The 20,262-nt window shown below is 41.8% G+C and overlaps 1 protein-coding gene across 5 annotated transcripts in view; it reads left to right on the plus strand.

The window, feature by feature from the left end:
* Positions 1 to 20,262, plus strand: part of col12a1a (collagen, type XII, alpha 1a) — a 53,843-nt gene that overhangs the window by 13,655 nt on the left and 19,926 nt on the right. For 2 of the 5 annotated variants that reach the window (XM_079640319.1, XM_079640323.1), the window contains exons 14-36: positions 1,919 to 2,188; positions 3,700 to 3,966; positions 4,190 to 4,382; positions 4,474 to 4,598; positions 6,109 to 6,258; positions 6,362 to 6,481; positions 6,593 to 6,757; positions 6,845 to 6,991; positions 7,537 to 7,676; positions 8,414 to 8,543; positions 9,244 to 9,389; positions 9,825 to 9,954; positions 10,588 to 10,724; positions 11,727 to 11,856; positions 11,959 to 12,098; positions 12,335 to 12,467; positions 12,657 to 12,689; positions 13,571 to 13,710; positions 16,030 to 16,159; positions 16,271 to 16,410; positions 16,544 to 16,673; positions 18,520 to 18,665; positions 19,996 to 20,125. In XM_079640319.1, coding sequence (XP_079496445.1) covers positions 1,919 to 2,188; positions 3,700 to 3,966; positions 4,190 to 4,382; positions 4,474 to 4,598; positions 6,109 to 6,258; positions 6,362 to 6,481; positions 6,593 to 6,757; positions 6,845 to 6,991; positions 7,537 to 7,676; positions 8,414 to 8,543; positions 9,244 to 9,389; positions 9,825 to 9,954; positions 10,588 to 10,724; positions 11,727 to 11,856; positions 11,959 to 12,098; positions 12,335 to 12,467; positions 12,657 to 12,689; positions 13,571 to 13,710; positions 16,030 to 16,159; positions 16,271 to 16,410; positions 16,544 to 16,673; positions 18,520 to 18,665; positions 19,996 to 20,125 — 3,372 coding nt within the window. The remainder of the gene's footprint in view (positions 1 to 1,918; positions 2,189 to 3,699; positions 3,967 to 4,189; positions 4,383 to 4,473; positions 4,599 to 6,108; positions 6,259 to 6,361; positions 6,482 to 6,592; positions 6,758 to 6,844; positions 6,992 to 7,536; positions 7,677 to 8,413; positions 8,544 to 9,243; positions 9,390 to 9,824; positions 9,955 to 10,587; positions 10,725 to 11,726; positions 11,857 to 11,958; positions 12,099 to 12,334; positions 12,468 to 12,656; positions 12,690 to 13,570; positions 13,711 to 16,029; positions 16,160 to 16,270; positions 16,411 to 16,543; positions 16,674 to 18,519; positions 18,666 to 19,995; positions 20,126 to 20,262) is intronic. The other 3 variants (XM_079640320.1, XM_079640321.1, XM_079640322.1) reach the window with 3 other exon arrangements.

Genomic DNA, 20,262 nt, shown 5'->3' on the forward strand with positions numbered 1-20,262 from the left:
AAATGTGTGTGAACCACAGACCTTGTTTCGAGCTATTTTCTTAAATCCTATGGAGAAATTGCATTGCTTTTTTGTCGAGGGAACCGGAAGAAGCTTACTTCCGGGTTTTAGGACGCGTCACTGCACCACTCTATAACCACAAACAAGGCAATATTACATGCAAACCAACATTTCTTTCTAGGTTTGAGGACCATGTGTTTCATGTATGTGGGCTTTACTCCCAGGAGTGGCCCCTTCCATTTAGCTTGTCTGGAAGTGCTGATGAAAAGTGAGCCACCGTCTGCAGAACTCATTATCTTGACATCCTTTCGTCCTTGGTTCACATACAGCTGGAAAAGTTCATCCCTTTGGCAAGGATAACTCTTTTGATGGAATGAATCGGGCATCTCTAAGTGGCCCACATTGTTTTCATGGACCTCCAAAATCTTGGGCTCTTCATTAGTTTGTGGTTGTGGCCATTACTCTTCATATCTGGCCTCTGCTCTTGAGGTGCAGACCACTCTGTTTGGCAGGCAGAGCTGTGAGGTTATTTCTATTTAGATCAGTTCCCAGAACGACTTATAGGGTGACAGATAGCTTGCCTTTTCTTCTCTATGGTTGTTAAGCATATCCAAATTATCAAGCATTAGACTTGTGGTGATGCATCTCATTCTTTGCATTTGGCTTTTTACGTAAAACCTCATTTGTGAGTTCTGATGAAGGAGGTTTGAGAGAGACCACCCAGCTGCACTGCTCTGCCTCTGATTATATTGCCATTAGGTGCTGGCATGTAGGGGCTTAAGGACTATATTCAGGATGAGGATCACAGAGGTTGTGTGGGAGGCTTTGTGTGTCAGCGTATCCTCCTATGCTAGATACAGCTCCTTTATATGGCCACCAGACCTAAGCTTTGAGTCCATCTCAACACGGGCATCCCTCTCAGCCAAGCATGTGCTGGCTGTCCATCAAGAAACGCCTACACAAATTTCCCTCCACTGTATTTTCTGTTCTCCTTTCATGACAGTTTCTCAAGAAAATTGAGTGAAGGCAGAAAAGAGAGAACTCAACATCTGCAATTGTAGCAAACACACTTGTGCTGATCAGGTTTCCTCTATTTCGATGGAAAATTAAAGTGCTGCCGGGAGAGGCGCTGATTTATGATTAGTTTTGCAGACATTTTTCCAGCAGTGTCAGATTATGAAGTGAGAAAATCAGGTTGTTCAAACAGATCCTGAAGGGTTAAAGCAGAGACAGATGAGTGATTGTTCATCGTTTATTGCCAGGGTTCTTAGTTTTGTCCACTTTGTGTCTCGCTCACTTTCTAAAACCTCCATAAATCTGCATTAGAAATCAACACCACATTACATTACATTACATTGCATTTAGCTGACGCTTTTATCCAAAGCGACTTACAATAAGTGCATTCGACCAAGAAGATACAAACTTGAAGAAAACAGAATCATATAAGTACATCAGGTTTCATAGAGCCAAAACAGTTCAAGTGCTACTCAACTGGCTTTAGATAAGCCAGTCCTTTGTTAGTATATAAGTGCTTTGTTAGTAATTCTATCGCTCGAAGTGGAGTTTTTAGTCCGCGCCGGAAGATGTGTAGGCTTTCTGCTGTCCTGATGTCAATGGGGAGCTCATTCCACCATTTTGAAGCCAGGATAGCAAGCCGACGTGTTTTGCTAGGGTCCCCCTCGCAGTGCGGGTGCAGCGAGCCGTTTGGCTGATGCAGAGCGGAGTGCACATGGACTGTAGCTCCCTAAAGCATTTCTCTACCTAACAGTACCATCTTAGTTATTTTTGCATCGGAGCAAGTCAAAACAAAGACATCTTTAGGAAAATTCTTTAAGTAAACAACATTAAAGCTGTATTGCTACCTTTTTTCTTTTTCCACATGCCCTTTCTAAGATTGTTCCTCTCCATTCATCCACAGTGCTTGGTTCACCCAGAGACTTGGTGACCAGAGACGTCACTGACACCAGTTTCGCTGTGTCTTGGGCTGCGGCTCCCGGAAATGTTCGTCAGTACCGGCTCAGGTGGAAGTCTCTCTACACTGAAGAGACTGGGGAAACGACGGTACAAGGAGACACCACAGCCACAATCCTGGAGGGTCTCATCCCAGAGACACGCTATCAGGTCTCTGTGTTTGCTGCCTACGGCCATGGAGAGGGTCAGCCATTGGTTGGAGAGGAAACCACCGATAGTAAGTTTTACAGACTTGTTCCCTTATCCTTTGCTTCTCTCCATATTTCGTTTTATACATCTGCTCCGTTTTTCTTTCTTTTTGTTTTTCCAATGCTTTCCTTTTTTCTTATTTTCCTTCTTTGAATTTCTGAATGTCTCATGTTCTTACCTAGAAAGTGCGAAGCTAAGCCTGATTTAACTCGAAATCCAATAAGGCCATAAAATCTCAATAACCTCAACGTGACTGTTTTGCGTTTTCCCCCATGTGTAACTGTTAAGGAGATCCTTTTTAAGAGTAATAAATGCGGTCTTGGAATTGAGCACATAGTGTGTCATCACATATCATGTCATAAACACATCTACAGCTTTAAAGTTTTACAGCCGGTTAAGTAAGAGATTTCATTTAAGAGATCACATAGGCATATGAAACAGTGACGTAAGTTAAAAGAAAAGTTAAGGAAATCCATCAGGGCTGTAAACTTAATCTTTGGGTGTTATACGGTTGAGCTAAGAGATAACGTCATTCGTCTGAGCCATCAAGTATCAAGAGTACAGAGCCTTTGCGTGCACCTTTAAGACTATGCGTGTGTGTTATATGTATGTACAGAAGTGACGCAATGTCAAGCACACCTGCACCCAGTTTTTTTGTGAGATGCAGGATAGATAGACACCATCCTCTCTCTTGTTAGACTACACTCACGCTTGGATGAGAAAAGCACATTGAGCGGAAAACCTCACCAGTTGGGAGGGATTTCTTCAACTAGTTATTTAAACGGAATGGGCTCAAGGAAAAAAACATTTCCAACCTTCACTAGTGTTTATTGATTCTGGCAAGCAATACAATTGGCACACACACCAAATATAACCACAAGGCAGATTTGTAAACTAAAATGTTCAATTTGCTCATAACCTTCCTTTGCTTTGCACCCGCTATCTTCTGCTCCCTTTTTTGTGCTTCGCGGATAACAGGAGTCAAACTTGGAAGCGTTGCTTTTTTCCGTTAATAAAAGTCCTTTCTCTGAAGTAGAGTAGTCTGAATATTTTCCTTTGCTCGTTTCAAGGCCACTGACAATTCACATTTGCCCTTCCTTCTTTTAAAATAAGAAACACTCCATGGTGCACAATGGAAACATGAGAACTATGGCTTTGCTCAAATTTACAAGACATCTAAGTCTGGCTCCCAAGCTTTCCAACTAAACACGATCAATCATGTACATTTGGGCCTGTATAATGTATACTCCTAAAAATCTGAATATTTGGGTAAGTTTGTGTCCGCACGCATGTGGAAACTGAGCAGATACCCAGATGAAAGAGTGTGAGGTAGCCAAGTGTGTTACCGTTTATTTTGACTTACCAGCAGGAAAGCCATTCTGCTTATATTTCCAAAGGTATACAGGAAAATACGCGTTTAGGCACACATTAAGCATAGATTCCCTCTTGAACAAGTCCCAAAGTCTAGATTTTACCTCATACCATCCATTCATCATTTTGCCTTTTTCAACCTCTGATGCTTTTTTTCCTTCCTCGCAGTCTCGGCCGCTGGAAGAACGATTGTTGTGTCCGAGGAAACGGAGAAGACTATGAAGGTGGATTGGCAACCGGCACCTGGAAACGTACTCAACTACCGAGTTACCTACAAACCCAAAGCAGGAGGGCGCCAGCTAGCAACCAAGGTGCCCGGTGGCACCACCTTCACCGTGCTAAAACGCCTCACCCCCCTTACCACCTATGAAATCACTGTCTTGCCAGTCTACCGTTCCGGAGAGGGCAAAGCAAGGCAGGGAGAAGGAACAACACGTACGTTGGTTAATCATTCACTCAACCACAAGTATTTCTCTTTCTGTTGCCAAGTTGTATCCATTAAAGTAATTATAACCAATTTTACATTAAATGACTATGGCACAATTACATCACTTATTTGTTCTTCATTATAAAGTCCTTAAAATATTTTTGGGGATAATTTCTCTTCATTCAGTTCTTTGTCATTTAGACAATTTACACATTCCTCTTCTCTCCGTAGTTACACCTTATAAAGGTCCCAGGAACCTCCAGACTTCAGAACCGGCTAAGACCAGTTTCCGTGTGACCTGGGACCATGCTCCCGGTGATGTTAGGGGCTACAAAGTCACTTTCCACCCTATAGGCGAAGACATTGACCTGGGACAACTTCTGGTTGGTCCCTATGACAACACTGTGGTGCTAGAGGAGCTAAGGTGTGGCTGATTTCTTATTTTCAGTCTCAATGTCTCTCGTTTAATATCCTCCAGTATGTCGTGTGACAAATCATTTTCTTTTGGTCTACAGAGCGGGTACCAAATACACAGTGAATGTATTTGGTATGTTTGAAGGAGGAGAGAGCATGCCATTGGCTGGAGAGGAGAAAACAACTCTTGTTGATTTACCTACGCCTCCTCCTTATGAGGTAACAGGTAAAGTCATTTTCTAAACAACCAACATACAACATTTAAAAAAATGTCAGCAAAGGAAAAACATAAAACATGTTTTATGCTAAAGCTAAACATGGCATGTTTTTAGTCATTCCATGTATACACCTGTCATCTCTTTTAAGGAGCGTCTCCGTTATGTTATGTCTCAGGGCAGCAACAGTCAAACACTGGGGACTCTATCACATAGTAAAGTTTTGCTTCGGAAAATACTCTCTAAACCCATGCCCCATAAAAGCTGAAGAGTTTCCCTAAATGCCTTTCCTCAAAGCTAATTGTCTCACAAAATAACAGATTTAATGGCTATTCCATCTGTCTGCGCCTTTTCTAGCTTTGTTCACTGTGACACTTTGGACTTCCGCTTTTTTATTTCCAGTCCAAGTATAGGCCAGTGTAGATTTAAGCCATACGCTCATAATCTTTTTGCGGTTATCAAATGCTTTTACTACCTCTTGAGTCGGAGCGTGACTGTCAAAACATGTGAGGAGGAGAACTTATTTTTAAGTTAGTTGGAAGGAGGTAGAAAGGTCAGGAGATAAAAATATGAGAGAAGCCCACTCTCAGCTCTACCAAGTATAGACAACAGGCTCATTTCTCAACAACTCTTCTGGAGCTTGAGGGCAAAGAAAGTTATGGGTGTGGCAAAAGCAACATCTCTCTTTCATTACTTGCCCTAATTTAATCTTTTTAATTACAGGACAACATAATTAGTGCCGCAATGTTTCTTTACTTTTGCATATTCATCGTGGTGTCAGATATAATTAATTCTTGGTTTGTTGATCTACCTCTAGCAGACCTACTTGTTGGAGTTACTTTCTGAGTTGACATGTTTTTGCATTTCTCTCCCTTGCTGCCGGTGAAAGCTTGACAGCTGGCTTTCTGTCATGGGACCGGGGTCGGGTTTTCTGTGTGAACAAACCATTCTGTAAATCAAACCTCTAACCTGTTTTCAGTTGCAGACAGCCCTCTTTTTAGGTACAGAGGATCGGATGCCTTCCTTTTCATCCCACAGGTGTCTGTAAAATCTTCTGCTCTGGAGGGCACGGTAATCTCTCACACGGAGGCCTTTGATATGTCACAGGCCATTAAGGGCGTACTCTCCTGATTTGCCCCTGGGACTAACTCATGGATATGAAAACCGACTGAAACTGCCTTGACACGCCACAAGACAAGAAGATAATAATTACACCTGGAAAATAAAAGTTGTCTGATTAAAAAAACTGAAAATATCGTTTATTACTTGCTTGTGAATATGTTTGTTTGTCCCCTTGGAGAATGTTTGGACTGTTTTAAGTTTGTTTCAATGCCAAAAATCGAATTTAATTTCATAAACCTCTCTTTTCCCTTCACCTCTCACACCTCTTTGAGCACTCCTTTCAATCTAATTCACCACACATATTATTGTATATATATGACAGTTGGACATGGACGTCTACTTTATAAATATATAATTTTGAATCTGTCTAATTACAACACTGACATTTTGCCCTCTTAGGTGTGAAGTGTAAGACCAATGCACAGGCTGATATTGTGCTGCTGGTGGATGGCTCCTGGAGTATTGGACGTCTCAACTTCAAGACCATTCGCGCCTTCATCGCCCGTATGGTGGGAGTCTTTGACATTAGCCCTGAAAGGGTCCAAATTGGTGAGTCTACCCAGAATAAACGCAGTAACAGTCAACTGGTTATTACTAATAAAAGATAAAGAAGTATCTTTACGTTGGTTTAACTATTTGCTGGTGTCTTCAGGTCTTGCCCAGTACAGTGGAGACCCAAAGACTGAATGGCACTTGAATGCTCATCTTACCCGGGACTCTCTCCTGGATGCTGTGGCTAACCTGCCCTACAAAGGAGGAAACACCTTGACTGGTACTTTGATCTATCTATTTAATTATTTGCTGGTGGGAGCATTGCCACTTACTTCTTTCTGTGTGACTAGACTACCATGGTTAAAACTAAACATTGATATCGTTATTGCAGGTCTGGCTTTGAACTACCTCCTCCAGAACAACTTCAAAGAGAATGTCGGGATGCGACCTAAATCCAGAAAGATCGGTGTGTTGATCACTGACGGCAAATCCCAGGATGATGTCATCTTCAACTCTCAGAGCTTGCGCGATCAGGGCATTGAGCTCTACGCCATCGGTAAGTAAAACTAAGTGCCATTCACAAACTCATCGCATGAGGTGTATCAAAGTGCTAATGATTACTGTCTTCCTTATTGCTCTGTAGGTGTGAAGAATGCTGATGAGAACGAGTTGAGGTCCATTGCCACTGATCCAGATACTATTCACATGTACAACGTGGCTGACTTCTCCTTCCTGTTGGACATCGTTGACAACCTCACTGACAACCTGTGTAACAGTGTCAAGGGGCCAGGTGTGTATGAGATTACAGCAACACAGCTGACTGATCTAACAAAGGAAATGCTTAAGGAATAGTAAACCCGACTGCAAGGACAGACGCCTTCTAGTAAAAAATAATAACCACATACAACCTAAGCCAACTGCTCCAATCCCAGACATTTGAGATTAATTATAAATATAGTGTATAGCATCCAACACCAACACAGCTACATGTCTGGCCCACCATGGAAAGCAACACTAGAAGCAAATAATCATCCAAGCCCTTGGAAATGATTGCAGATCTATTATTTTCTTTTCCCCCTAATATTCTCTGTACCTCTCCGGAATAGGAAATTGCCTGCCGTTAATGAAATTAAAGAGCTGCTATTGGATCCTGCAGGGGAACTCCTTGGAGAGGATGTGGCTTTATAGTCTCAATAAGTACTGTGGCTGGTAGACAGAGCTGTTGGGACTTGTAGCTAAATATGCTTTTATCTGTTGCCACATATAGTTTGTCACATGTTTACTGTCACAGGCAAGATTGCAATTTCTGCCTTTTTATGCTTACACCTGAAACAGGAGGCGCACCCGATGCTCCTACCAACCTGATAACATCAGAGGTGACTCACCATTCCTTCAGAGCCACCTGGACCGGCCCTGAAGAACCAGTGGAGAAGTATCGCGTGGAGTACATGACCGTGGATGGACGCCCACTAGAGGTATACAACACTAAAAACCTGATGCAACACACACAGTGCAGTTAGTTTAGCATAACTCCCTGTGTGGGTGTCAAGGGGACATTGGCTTTAATGTGTTCTGACCCACTGTTTTTTTTTCTAATGGGAAACTCCACTCAAACTGCTATTTCCAGCCCCCTGTTTGTGTTGGCCTCTCGATGTTTGTCCAATTAAATCATCATCCAACACAGGGAAAGGAAACAAAAACACACTGCTTTCAATTTAGAGGATTAGAAAGCAAATAATGACCTCACAAGTGATAGCTCCATTAGCCAGCAGGGACTTGGCTCCGCTTTCGGGGGGAAGAGATGCATTTGTTGGTGTCTGAATCTTACTACATGTGGGAGATGTTTGTTTTTGTCAGGCTCCCATGGTTTTGTTAAATAGCGAACATAGTGGATGAGGTTTCACTGTTGTTTATGGATCTGAAATTGAAGCACATGCTGAGTTTTATTCCAGTAAAAACTTGTCAGATGGATTTCTGGTTTTGATTGGAGAGCTTCAGCTGGAGAATGAACTTTTGATTGTTATGCTTTAAAATGCATAGGCAGCCCCTGTGCCATATGATCCTGCAAAATATAGATTCAGGCATGTACACCTACAGTTATGATGCAGAATATTTATTCAGAAAGTATCCATATCCAACGTTTGTAACAATTTAGAGACTGTTACAGATAACACTATCAACTGCAATCTTCTGATCATGCCATCTGTATTAGGTGTTTGTGGATGGCACTGAGACCACGGTGGTCCTCCAGAGCCTCAACCCTCTGACCGAGTACCTGGTCAACGTGTTCTCCGTGGTGGGAGAGGAGATCAGTGAGCCCCTCAAAGGAGTCGAGACCACACGTATGTCTTCTCTTTCTGGCTTTCTTTCATCTAGGCCCGTATCATTTGATTTAAAGAGATCTATAAAAATCAATGTATGGTAAAAGTTGTCAGAAGTAAAGCAAATGCCCTAAAAGAAATATGGCGGCCTGGTCTTTGATCATTTGGCAAGATGTGACCATTTTCCACTTAAGAAAACATAAATAAATGCGTTTTTTTAAAGAGCAACACTTTAAACTTCAGCAGGCTTTTTGAGCTGAATCTCTCTGGCTTAGTTCCATCACACAAATTGTATGCACTCAGTGACTGGATGGTCCCTATTAACACATTTTTTAAAGGTAATATCTTGGTCTTGTTTATTAAACAATAGGCGGCTACAAAAAGAAAGCACTAGTACATATTAATTAGATGTATATTCAAGGCAATCTACGTGATTACACTGGGGTTTTGATCTATTTCTTTGTTTCTTTTAAGATGTCGTTAATTTCTCTTTTACTAGTTTGTTTATAGCCAACTAAAAGTACTGAGAACGTCTTTGTGCAATCAAAGAAAAAACCAAACAAAAGAATGTATCCCCGTAATCGGCAAAGATATTTCTCTTATCCTTACGTTTTTTCTCTGTAATACATCTCTGAGTTTATTTACAAGTACATTCAACTGTTATAACATCACTTTTTCTGTACATTTTTGGCGCCTTTAACATTTTTGCCTGGTTATCCAGTGCCCCTGAGTGCCGTGAGGACAATGGACATTTTTGAAGAGCAGAGCACCACCATGCGGGTGAGATGGGAGCAGGCGGCCGGTGCCAGTGGCTACATGCTGCTATACAGCGCCATCAATGCCACTGAGCCCACTGTCGAGCAGGAGGTAAGAGACATCATCTAATAAAGCTGTTACTTCAAGAAAGGGCATAGGGCCAATCAGCTGTCAATCACATCAGCTTGCATGTATTCATATGCACCACAACAGACACAAACACTTCTGTCAGCAGTTCAGTGACAGAATACAGAGGTCACACACTGAAATAACATTTTACAAAGCCACCAGTGTTTGCCTCATCATTTAGCTGACAAGGCAAAAGGGGAAATACAGAGGAACATTGTACTACGGGGTGGGTGAACCATGAGCTCAATCTGCTAAGGGAACATCGTCATTGGTTCATGAATCTTCAGAACCGGAAACGGCAGATGTGCTCCAAATCAGAATATTTCTCCCGCTCTTGTCATCCCAAACTATTTCACTGAAGCGTCATTGTCAACCCGTTTCCCCTCTGAAATCATTGTTGGTTTGGTCCCCTTGCAGATCAGAGTGGGAGGAGATACCACTGAAGTCCAGCTGGTGAAGTTACTCCCCAACACGGCTTACTCCCTCTCGCTCTTCGCCCTACATGGAGAGTTGGCTAGCGAACCGCTGACCAAGCAGGGAGTCACCCGTATGTAGTCACTGAATCATACATGTGACATCTACAGCATTTCACTAAGCTGTTGTTAATTGTTGATATCTTACAGGTTGGCTCAAAATTGTCATGAATGCTTAACGATAATCCTGACCAGTGACGGAAAAAATACTCAGACTTTCTACTTAAGCACACTTAGCCATGATAAATTGTAAAAAAACTTAAAGTTTAAAATCTTACTTAAGTAAAATACAAAAGTATTGTCATCAAAATATACTTGGCGTACCAAAAGTAAAATGACTTGTTATGTATAATAACCCATTTTAGAATCATATAAATGCAATTACTCTATTAAAATATCTAATGCATTAATGATACTATGATAGCTGATCAAGGTGGAGCTCATTTGCTTTTTTTCTATTAGTTTATATATATTTTGTATAAGCTAATAATCGTAATGTGTTGAGTAACTGTAACTGAAGCTGCAAGATAAATGTAGTGGAGTAAAAAGTACAATATTGGCTTCCAAAATGTAGTGGAGGTCAGTAAAACCAAAATTCTCAAGTGAGTAAATGTACCTCAATATCATACTTTAAAGTGCAGTACTTGAGTTAATTGACTTCATTACCTTCCACCGTTGATCCTGAACCTTTTCCCCACTTTGTTTAGTTCCCCTGCCTCCTGCAGGCAAACTGACAGCCCGTGAATTCACTCACAGCTCCATGAGGCTCATTTGGGATGCTGCTCCTGGTGCTGTTCGCAAATACCTCCTCACCTACAAGCCCGAGGAAGGAGATGCTAAAGAAGTGAGTTTCCAGTTTTGTTTGGCTCTTACGTTTTCCGAAAAAAATGTCACTAGCTGTTGTCTGTTTGAACCATTATTTTTGATGATGATGAATTTATATTACCATTTATCACTGATCCCTTTATATATCGGTTGAGACCACATAATGGAGGCTGCAGCTGGTTGGATGGACATAAGGGGATGTTGTGGAGTCCAATGAAAAGATTATGAAACTATCAGAATGTGGTTTTGCGTGGTTTAAAGGGCGGATTGGACCGTTACTTTATAGTTTCATGTCCCCCTTAAGGAGTTCTTGGGCTACAGCAGAAAACTCTGTGTTCTGCTTTGTGCTACTTAGTCAGCCATAAATCAGGTGGACGTGATCCTCAAAGCTCCTCTGATGGAAACTCACATGAAATATGAGTCACTGGAGGATGTTGTGATTGTCATAAATGCATAGCGTGGGGAGGAAGAGATTATTGCCCAGGGAGTAACAGAATTTCTTGTTTGACCAAACGGATTATGGGATCCCAGTAAATGTAAGTGACAGTATGCCACTCACAAGTTGACTCCAGGACATATTCCCTCCAGGTGCAGCATTATGCATGGTTTTATGGTGCAGAAGACAAATATAGTGCCTGTTTAGACTCAAACTAAAATGTTTGTTCATAATGAATCCCTGTAGTTCAGTTAAAACATAATGGGATTAAGAGCCATAAACCCAGTGTGGTTTTTCCTGAGTGTTCCAGCTGCTTTTATTTGTTGCTTTTGTTTGTTTTGTTGCTTGTTTGTTTCATGTCATGGAATCAAGCACTTTTTTATGCCTTATGGTTGAATTTCCTAGGAGTCTTACTGTTCCTGGGAATTTGTGCTGTGAACGGAATTAAAGTTTTGCAAGACTTGGCAAAATGTAGCTAATGAGAAAAACATCTGAAGTTATATGGGCTTTCAAACATCAGTATATCTATTTGCATTAATGATTTTGCTCTATCGATTTCAACAAGTTGGTTTGGTTGTTCTACAGCTGGAAGTGGACGGAAGCCTGACAACCAGATTATTGGAAGAACTGACCTCGCAGACTGAGTACAGCCTGGCTGTTACTCCGATCTATGATGAGGGACCTGGTCAGACAATGTTGGGAGATGGAATCACTGGTATGAATGACAATCGTTATTATCGATAATGGCACTGTCCCATTTCGCCTGCCACTCACTGTTATAGAGTTCCTGATTAACTTATTTCTCTCTTTTCTGTAGATGTGGTTCCTGCCCCACAGAACCTACGATTTTCAGAAGTTACCCAGACCAGCTTCAGAGCCACCTGGGATCACGGAGCCCCTGACGTGGCTCTGTACCGCATTGGCTGGAAAAAGAAGGGAGAAACTAACTTCCAATATGTAAGAGAAAAACAGCTGTTTAGATTTATGAAATTCTTGACGAGTCCCGCAGTAAGTGCTTTGGCGATGCTTTGAAAAAGAGTCCCTGTCGAGTAATCTGGAATATCTAAAAAACAGATTCTTACACCAATCCAATTATAATCAATCTAATATGGATCTTGTTTCTTTGGTTTGTATTGGCTAAAAATTGCAGTCAAGCACCTTCCTTCACGCTGTGATTGTGTTTTCCTCACCAGAACATTCTGAACAATGATGAGATTACCCACGTTCTGGAGGGCTTGGATCCAGACACGCCCTATGATGTGTCCGTCACTGCAATCTATCCAGATGAATCCGAGAGCGAGGATCTGCTGGGCACTGAGAGGACATGTAAGACACCTCAGCAACTCTGTGTTGACCACTGATTAATCAATACAGTTAACACTGTTTCACTTCTGTTGCTTGACAAAATCTCTGTTGGATCTTTTGATTAACCTTTCAATTTCACTCATTGAAAATATGCTGAGTGATACTTGAGCGAAGGGTATGCCCATCATACCTTTCTATTTCTGCCTCTAGTGCGTATAGGGGCCAAGCCTGCAATTAAAAGACGTAAGTATATTTATGGTAAACCAAGAGGATGCTTTTTCTTTCGAGTGACGAAAGCATGTTTTGTTAATTCATCCAATCATCTGAACTTTTGTTCATTGACCAACCATCATCACATCATAAATCAACCGCTACAGCAGTGCTGTGATGCACCTGACACAGCCCCATTGTATTGTGTTTGTCTGTCTTGGTCTTGTTTTTTGTCCCATTGTTCATCCCATCCATGACATGGCTGTTCCTGAATCTGTTCTCACTTAGGCCAAAGATAAATCAAATCGGCTGAAGATATATTTCAGTTTTGCATGTCGTACAGGGATGTGAATCCTTGTTTTTGAAGGGCATTCTGTCATCCATCATCCATCCATCCATCCATCCATCATCCATCCATCCATCCATCCATCATCCATCCATCCATTGCATCCATCCATCCATCATCCTTCCATCCATCCATTGCATCCATCCATCCATCATCCATCCATCCATCCATTGCATCCATCCATCCATCCATCAATCCATTGATGCATTCATCCATGCATTTTGCCATGCTGTTCACAACGATCCATCCTGGCTTCGGAAAAGACAAAACCCAGAGGAGGATTGTCTTTTCTTCTTTTAAAGCTGCAATCCTTGATACAAACCAGTGATAAACCTGCTTCATTTGACCTTTAAGTAAATACATAATCAAAACATTCATTAACTGATAATGACTAAGTAATTTCAAGACAGAACAAACATTTAAACATGGGCTGACCAATGTATCAAGGCTGGGGCTTTAAAAGACATTTCCAAGAAAAAAGTTCATGGGAAAAGTGCTCTAACTGCATCAAACAGCTCGACGTGTTGACATGCTTGTAATTGTGACATGTGCATGCATGCATTCTCAGTACCTAGTGGACCTCCCACCGACTTGGTTGTGTTCAACGAGACCACCACCACTCTGAACGCCAGGTGGAACCCAGCTCCAGGCCGCGTGCAGAACTACAAGATCACCTACGTCCCAACGGCTGGAGGCAGGAGCCAGACTGTGAGTCGCAAAACAGAACAACACACTGCTTTGGGTAGTTCTCGTATATTATCAAATCCAATATAGGACGTATAGTATTCATTTACAGGTGCTTTTATTACTGCAATGAATTTCTTAACACCGAACAACCGATTGAGGTTAGGCATTTCTCCATGGGCGAGAGTTAAATGCCAAGAAGTAAAAATTTGAACTGAACGGCTGCAGGCCTGGATATTAAAATATTAGAAACTTAGTCCCTAATCTCCTTCTATTGCTTTATTAACTGGACTTCAGGCCAGCATTACTAAGCCAGAGAAAACTGCTGTTTATGTCTCTTTGAGCTTTAACTCAATCACTGAATTGGCTTCTTCCTCCAAAGTTTATTTGCCTCGATAAAATATACAACAGCTACAACTCTGCCACTGGTATTGCATTATTTTAGTTTATCAAGTCAAATCTTTGAATTTGTTGTTTCGGACTTGGCAGCGTAATGCCTAAATATTTCCTCAGACTGTCTCCCACTGGTCATGCATTTTCTTGGCTGACTTGCTTGAATGTGCAGAAAGTGTTTTTGGATTAGAGTTGAATATTTGGTTTCAATTAACGGTCAGACATTTCTCATTACTCCCAAAAGCCTAAATGATGCTTATGCACATGCCTTTACATAAAACTGTACAGACTGTCAGCCACACCGATAAGCCAAGTTAATTCTAACAAATGGTAAAACAAATATTTCCTCCTCAAAACTTGGCAGATAAAGGTTGTAAAAAGTTGCTGAAAGGAGATAACATTTGGAAGTCATACAAAGTTTGCACGAAACATTTTAGGCTGATAATTGAATAGCTCAGTGGGGAGAAACTAAACAGATACTTCAGAGAATTGTGTGTGTGTGCGTGTGTGTGTGTGTCCAAGGAAGATGGAATGCACTTGCCCTGTCAGGTCATTGTGTGTTTGTGTAATGAGAGAGTACTGTGCCACAGGTGTCATATTTGAAAGCAGATTGTGTTTTAAGTCTGCTCGCAAATCTTGCTATAGGTTGACTCTTCTTTCACATATTTTAATAATATCCAGATGACATCTGACATTTGTCTCACTGGAGAGGACAGGTAAACGTTTACAAATATTTGCTTCCCTTATAATTAACCCTGTTAGAAATGTGCAGAATTCAGCCAAGTTCAGCTGGTGTCACGTCAAGTCATAGGTTTACTGTAGTTTCCATTTTGAGGTGGAACGTTTTTCCTCTTAACTACTTGATGAAATTTAATTTGCACTGATTGCCTGGTTGATATCACACTGAGAGGTTGATGGAAAACTGGAAACTAACTGGCTAGCATGAGCCAATTTGTCTTGGTTCACTATGAGGATTTCAGCAAATGAAGATAGCCCCGGGAGCTTTGTGTTTTTTTGTCTGGGACAATAAGTCTGTTTTTGGAAAATTGTCTGACACACATTCTGCACTTGAGTACAAAAACGTTACTGCAGTGCAACATTATAAAACATCCTACTTTTGTTTGCTGGTAAAACATTTAGCCAGTTTGTTTAGAGACAGAGCTGTACAGTGATTAAAGAAATCCACAGAGGATTAAATCCAAAGCTCATACAATAGCATACACAAATCCTCACGCAAACACAGAAGTAATGCAATAAATCATCAACAGTCATGACCGTTATGACATAACATCCGTCTGTTTCAGCCATCCGAGCACAGATTTATCTTGGCCAGTGTGCTGTGTGTTAATCATGTCAAAACAATCCTCCTCTGAAATGCTGACAGTCCAGTAGCTGTCAGGTAGAATTCTTTCCATAAAGTTATTGACGTCAATTTAAGGCACGCATGCAGAGTTCTCTTTTATCCCACCTGATAAACAGATCAAATACATATTCCCCCAGTGTACACTAGATTTGCCAAAAGTTGTTGAAAACTAAAACATGTAGAAAGAATAGTCTACTGTCTTTTACAGTTAAGACTGAAGTAAACTGTTTAAGTAGCTAGACATGTCCATGAGCCCAAAGTGTTGTGTGTCTCTTTGAACACAAAGAGACACACAACAACTAAAAACGACTCAGCATTCCCACAAAACAAATCCATAAAAACAACAAAGAGATATAAAGAGACTATATTGACTCACTTTGACTATGGAGAGGGGAACCAAAACCAAAAAGAGATACAAAGCAACTATAATACTTTCTAAAATAATGACTGTGCCCTGGGACTCATTGTCTCCTTACCCGCCCTAGTTAATCAATATAATCATCTAAGGTTTGCAGACAGTGTCAGTGATTGATTATAGAGTTATAAGAATATTTGATGTAAGCTGACATTTATTCTTCCCTCTCTAGACCCAGGTTGGAGGGAAGAAGAATACTGTCCTGCTCCCCAAGCTGACCCCTGACACTGAGTACTCCATCACCGTGGTAGCAGTTTACGCCAAAGGACTTAGCCCAGAGCTGAATGGCCCCGGAAAGACCAGTGAGTTTTCTTCCACTTTGGCTGCACCCAAGAACAGCTCTGATGCTTTTTTGCATGAAGGCTTACAGACACTGTTTGTTTTAAATTCTTCATACTTTTGTCTCACTCCAGAGCCTTTGGGCGGTGTTAGGAACCTTCAGGTCACTGACCCCACTACCAGCACCCTGAATGTCCAGTGGGAGGCTGCCGAGGGCAACGTGCGTCAGTATAGGATCTTCTATGTGCCTGCAGCTGGAGGAGAGGAAGAGATGGTAAGATGGAAAAAACGGTTCTAAAACATTAAACTATGTTGAATGAAATGTTCCTTTCCTATAATTGCAATTACGCCATACCTTTAATGCCTGGAGCACAACCTGATGTATGTCTTGTTTTACTTCTATCCAGGCCCAGGTTTCAGGAAGCACCTACAAAACTGTGCTGAAGAACCTTCAGTCTGACACTCTCTACACAGTAACTGTGGTTCCCGTTTACTCCGCTGGAGAGGGACAACGTATGTCTGAGGATGGCAAAACATGTAAGAACTGCATGCCTTAAATCATTGGTCCCATGTCACAAAGTTGATCCATGCAGGGATGTTTAAAAAGCAGCTGTGACATCCTTGAAAGACAGCTCCCAGGGTTTAGAATAGCCCAGGGAGACTGAGAAGATGAGAATGATACATACTGTATGACGTCAGTGAGATTTCAGGAATCCATTCATGTCCCTCCAGAATGAGATTTCTGGCTTTGGTAGCTGATTTGATGTCATTGTACGTCAGGAGCCTTCAATAAGGCAGCCATTTAAAGCTGATTGCCTCAACTCGTCAAAATCCTTTCACAAGCTGTAAGCCAAGCCAAACCGATCCAGTTCCATTTTTTGCGGTGACTTAATGCACACCTTACATGTAAAATGTAACATGAGACGTAACATAAAAAGACAGCGTTTCGCTCAGTCAGCTAACTCAGAACTTCCTTGAAGAACACAGACTTTTCCAGTTTCTCGCACAATTTCAGACCACCAAACTCTGCTGGGACTGAGTCAGCATTTTTCGGGGTGATTGTGTAGGAAGGAATTCCTCCGGGTTGGCAGCATTATAATGGTGTCTTCTCTCTCTTTCCTGTAATATCATCCATTTATAGGTTGGAATGAAGGGTAGTGGTCAGGATAATGATGGAGCTTGAGAATGGGGGAGGGGGTGTATTGAGTAATTGGCTGTCCTTTGGGAAAAAGAAACAGAAGAGGGGGAGTGGTTGTTAGAAATGAATGGAGAGCATTATATGTCTTATGGCTCTAAGTCACTTGGCTAAGGTCATGCTCCATGCTTGCTACTGTTACCCCCATTTTCCCTCCTGGAGCAATAGTCCTTCATGTTCAGTGGCTTTTCCTTCGACATGTTAACCACTGTTGTACAGTATGTACAGTATATTACATCATACTGCAACAACATTATTTTACCGCTAATCTTGTTACAGCTGTGGAATCTTTTGTCATCTCCACTCAAAGTCAATTGATTCCCCCTTTTTTTCATTGAATTTAAGGAAGGATCTGCTCATATTCAAGCCCCTGACGGTTTAATTGTGCCTTGAAATACAAAACAGCTTTTCAATGCAACAGGCATTGGTTAGTGTAACTTTAAAGTACGGAAGCTCACTCACTGTGTTCGGCCCACTGTGTTTTTCCCATGCATTTATGGGCTCATTATGAGCAGGGGCAGAAAACATCTAAACATCTGCTTTGGATTTTTTAGAAGTCAGCTTTCACACAGGCCTGCACATTCGTCCTGTATCCTTTTCATTAACCTTCAGGGCACTGACAGGAAGCGTCCTGGTGATAGCAGTAGTGTTAAATAATGTCTTAAACTTGTCTCCGTTGGTCTGTGGCCAGCATTGTTCAGTGTTTTATTGAAATGTTCTCATTTAGTGATTGGACTGTCCACAAAACTAGTCTAGACCACGTTAAATGGGACAAAAGTAGAAGGACATTACTACTAATTAGTAGGCTAACAAAAAGTTGTTAATAATCCCTATAAACCACAAGGTCAAACAGGCAAATAGGAAAATACCACATGCATTTTGTTCAGGAAAATGCTGGGGGTGGTTCTATGGTATTCATGGTTTTACTCTCTCATTTGCTGACCTCTGTCCATTCCCCACTTATGATTATCTGACCTAAACAATCTGTTTGTGTCTCTTATTTCATCTCCTCTTCCAATCTGCCTTTCTAATCTAAACAAACCTCTTGGGTTGCTGACCTTTAACCTCACCCTGTCATCACTATTTTCTTCCCACTTGAATCCTCTTTTGGTTCTTCCTTACCCCACCTTGACCTTTGACTTCCGTATCTCCCTCTCTACATCTGACAACCCAACATTCTTGGTTCAGCAGTGGAGCGTAGCCCCGTCAGGAACATCGAGGTTTTCAACCCAACTACCAACACTCTGAACGTTCGCTGGGAGGCTGCCACGGGCCTGGTCCAGGAGTACCGGGTGGTCTACTCTCCTCTGACTGGAGCCGGGCCCTCTGAGTCGGTGAGTTTCCAACCACTGTGTAGGAAGCAATGCACTTTAGCACATATGCATGAAAAGAAAGAACATTTAGAGTTGGCGTGCAATAGCAACCCATTAGTTTCCATCTTATTGACAATTCCCCCTAAATCATTGCTCTACACACACAAACACTTAGAGTTTAAGGAGAATTATAGCACACCCGGATGGAGGTGTGAGCACATGTCGCCCAAGCAGCAACCCATTAAAATGTTTGACCAGTATTTACAGTCTACCATATGTGATCAAGAATGAAACGTCCATTAGTCTGGTCACCAAATGGTCAATGTGAGTGTGTTTGTCAGTACTTACTGCCAGTGGAATTCCTTCCTTTAACACACTGCTAAATATTTGAATCAAGACTGCTTTCATTAAAACCCAACTACCGTTCTTGACACGATATGTGGCATCTGGAACCAGTGAGGGTTGCTAAAAGAAGGAACTTTTGACATGTTACCGCCATTAGCTTTCTCCAGCATCTGCCGGAAAGACTGCACCATTAAGAACGGTTCCTTCACTGGGACTCTATGGTCTTTGAAGAGTGAGGCATATTCCAGTTTATTGATAGAGACATTTACGCACATTTATGGCAAGCCCAGGCCTTTTCCGTGACTGGAGCCAATGTGGCCACCAGCAAATGTAACACCAGCTGGAGATTTGTTGCGAGAATTCTAAGCTTCACTAAACTTGCCTGTGATGTTATGTTTTCATTCGGAGAATTTCAAGCACCTCTTTAAATTATACACATGGACAGATGGGAGCTGCCTGTAGACAAAAGGACATTGTTGTTGAATTGAAACAATAATAAGCAGATTCCTAAACCCATTTGCTGGTCTGACACTCACATGTGTTCCATCCCTCACCCCCCCCCCCCCCCCCCCCCACACACTTTCCTCCAATGCCAACGTAAGCACCTACACAAGTGTTTATCCCTCCCCCTGCCTCACTCACTCTCAGAGGTTATCACCAGCCCTCGAGGGATGCTGACCTTACTCCGTCCAAACTAGTAACTAAGAGACAGGGAGAAAGTGAGGAGGTGGCTCCTATGTAATCAGCTGCCCTCACTGTCGGGTTCAAAAGCAATGCCTCAAACGTCAAAGGCTCTACCTTTCACTTGGTGCTGACAGCAAAGGGCTGTTTAGTCAAGGAAAGGTGTCAGGGAGAGAGTTCAATACAGACAGCTGTTATATAAATAAGCACATTTGCTATTATCTTTGTCTAATTGTACTTGTTTATTAAGGATTTTAGTCTAAACCTGGTGCCCTGAAACTCTTGAAAAGTGTATTTTTCTGACATGCCCGGTGTCTTCATACAGGTTCTGGTATCAGGGAACAAAAATGAGGCTCTGCTGCTGCAGCTGCTCCCAAATACTGATTACAATGTCGGAGTGGTCGCCCTGTATAGCGACGGCGAAGGACCTGCTATCAGTGATGCTGGAAAGACACGTAAGAATCTGGGGGTTTAAAGATCAATAAACAACATAATCTATCTACATTTAGCCCCATTATTTAGCATGCAAAAAGACATATGTCGATGTTTCGAATGTACAGCACAAACACTCTTTTTCTGATGTTTCCTCACT

Source organism: Notothenia rossii (assembly GCF_949606895.1).
Source record: "Notothenia rossii genome assembly, chromosome: 7".
Taxonomy (NCBI): Eukaryota; Metazoa; Chordata; class Actinopteri; order Perciformes; family Nototheniidae; genus Notothenia; species Notothenia rossii.